The sequence below is a fragment of the Nyctibius grandis genome, chromosome 32 (genome assembly GCF_013368605.1).
Source record: "Nyctibius grandis isolate bNycGra1 chromosome 32, bNycGra1.pri, whole genome shotgun sequence".
NCBI lineage: Eukaryota > Metazoa > Chordata > Aves > Nyctibiiformes > Nyctibiidae > Nyctibius > Nyctibius grandis.
In genome coordinates, this window is record NC_090689.1 from 1099992 (window position 1) to 1102569 (window position 2578).

Consider the following 2578-nt stretch of genomic DNA (forward strand, 5'->3'; position numbering starts at 1 on the left):
TTTATGTCTAAGGACATTTTGGTTTCTTTAAAGATCAGAAATATGTTTCACTCATCTTCTATAGGTAGGTGGCTGATCTGGAAAACCTAAAAGGCTCTTACAAGATATCATCTTTCTTGCCCCTGAGTACATCAGCAGGCTCTGCAGCCTCTCCTCCTGGCCTTCCTAGGGGTTCGGTGGCAGGTACCCAACACCAGCTCTGATGTGGTGCAGCTGTAACCTGGGATCAGGCTGCCAAGAAGATTTCTGCACGACAGAACTGGGAGATGCCTTGGCAGGGACTCAGAAGCAGTGCTTATGCTTAGTCCCTGACCCCGGGTTACGCCTGAGCTATGTGATGGGTACACCTGTGCCCAGCCTTGCACCTCGCTGCTCCTGCCCCAGCTGCTGGGCTCAGCCTTGGCCTGGCCGCAGCAGCACGGACGTAGCAGGGAATCAGGGCTCCAGGGTGACCCAGGCTCCCTGCGGCCACCAGCTCGGCTCACTGGGCACGGGCACAGCGGCACTGCACCCTGCAGCAAGGCACCACCACCCACCGCTCCCGGCTCGTTTGCCCTCACCCAGCAGCCCATCCATCTCTGTTACTCCCTGACAGTGTCCTGCGCTGGGCTGCCCAACAGACACTGATCCAAGGCGACTTCCATCAGACTGAGATTTTATAAAAATTCAGTGTTTTGCAGATTGTCAGACAGAATCCATAAGGCAGCTAATAGGCGAGCACGCTGCACAAGATGAAGCACAGCATTTCACCGAGTACAGCAGTTTGCATAGGCACCTTCCAGTCTATGTTTTAAAGAATAGGGCATTGGCTACTCAACCTTGCAAGAATACACCGTGAGTGAAATAAATAGCTGTTGTGTTCACAGCACATTTGGTTAAGGATCCTCTCTGCTGTAGGTGATGCTGTCAAGAGACCTGTGGTTACCCCCTTTGCTTTACACCTCTTCGCTTTGCACCATCTATTTTTCACTTTCTATTTTCCAGAAAGGCATCTGCCACAGGTGGGTGAAAAGGATCTTGATTCAGTATCTCCTCCAAAAGACACTGCCCTCCCACGACAGAACAAAGCTTAGAACTTCATCCAGGGTAGCATGTGCTGTATTCCCAGCTGTGATGTGATGAAAGATCTGGCACCAAGGAGACAGAGTGATCAACACATATCTTCTCTGACATGGCTTGATCACTACTTCTTCAGAAGCTGAGTGATTTCCATCAGACTTGCATGCTAACAAGGTAAGGACAACTCCTCTGCTGTGGCTGTGCTCTGCGTTGGCTCAGGATGGTGATGGAGCAGGTGACACCACGTGAAGATGCTTCCTTCTGACAATGGATCTGAGAGATGCTGAGATCTCTCTGTATCGAAGCCCATACAGAAAAGGGAACAAAACTTTAGGCAGAATCATCAAGACATTGCAGACTGTCACGGAGACCCAGATTCCTGTCTGCGGTCTGATGACAACGTTAACGCACAAGAATGATTCCACAAAAATGGCCAGGAGTGGAAAGAAGTAAAAAAATAACACAGTGTTGTGCATTAAGAATGTTACACTGGCTCTGGAGCAGATGCTCTCCCATATACCCGATTGTTTGGTTTTAAAATACAGAATAGCATAGCAACAAAATATTAGAGACAGGCAGAGAAAGATAACCGTGGTAGAAAGCCAGAAACAGAGTTTCACAGCATCAGTCCCACTCAGAGTTAACATTAGTATCACTGGAACCGAGCACAATTCCAGGACGCAGGGCACAAAGCTGTGAGTGCTCGATAGCACCAAGAAGAAAATCCCAGGGAAAGCCCCAGAACACACCCATAGTAATACAACAATTTTTTTAGCTCGTGAAGGAGGCAAAATAGCGATGTAGCGCAAAGGAAACGAAATAGCTATGTATGTGTCCAAGACTATTGCAGCAGCTGTGAACAATCCTCCACAGTAAGCCACTGACAGCAGAAATAATAGGAGGACACAAGCTTCCTTTGGGAGATGCACACGTGCTGCATTGAGAGCAGCTAACAGCGTGTAGAACAAAAGGTAGATCAGATCAGAAAGCAGAGCGTTCCCCAGCAGCAGGTACCTTGTTTCCTGACGGATGCTAAACCTAGAGAAGATCACAAACAAGATGGTAGGAATGATGAGGACACCTGCCACGAGGCAGACAACTGGAGGGATTAAAAACATCTTCATGTTTGTGCCTGATGGGTTGAGCGCCCATTCCTCCAGCAAATTGTACAAAGAAGTGTCATCCAAATTTGAGGAACTGTTGAAGTCTGTCTCCCTGCGCTGGTGTGCAGTTGCGTTCGCTCTCTTTACTAGAGCACAGCCAGAGAATTCCATTTCCTTGGGATTTTGGGATGATTGTCTGACTTGGAGAAAGCAAGATCTTCTACACTGAGTCCTTAGAAAGGCAAATGAAGCAGAGGATGCAAAAAGCCCGTGGAAGCAAAGTGATTTCCGTGGCCAATTCTACCAGCTCTTCTCAAGGACAGAAAGTTGAAACTTGTAAGTGAATTCTGTGGTGGCAAAAGATGTTTCTGCCTAAAGTGGAGATTTCCTTTTCTTCCTGCAAAATCTAACGTTTA

At 47.9% G+C, this 2578-nt stretch overlaps 1 protein-coding gene across 1 annotated transcript; it reads right to left on the reverse strand.

Annotated features, from left to right (window-relative positions):
- Positions 1-1274: 1274 nt before the first annotated feature.
- On the reverse strand, positions 1275-2333 carry GPR148 (G protein-coupled receptor 148). The gene has a single exon (XM_068421264.1). The coding sequence runs from the start codon at positions 2331-2333 to the stop codon at positions 1275-1277; it is 1059 nt and encodes a 352-aa protein (XP_068277365.1).
- Positions 2334-2578: the final 245 nt, after the last annotated feature.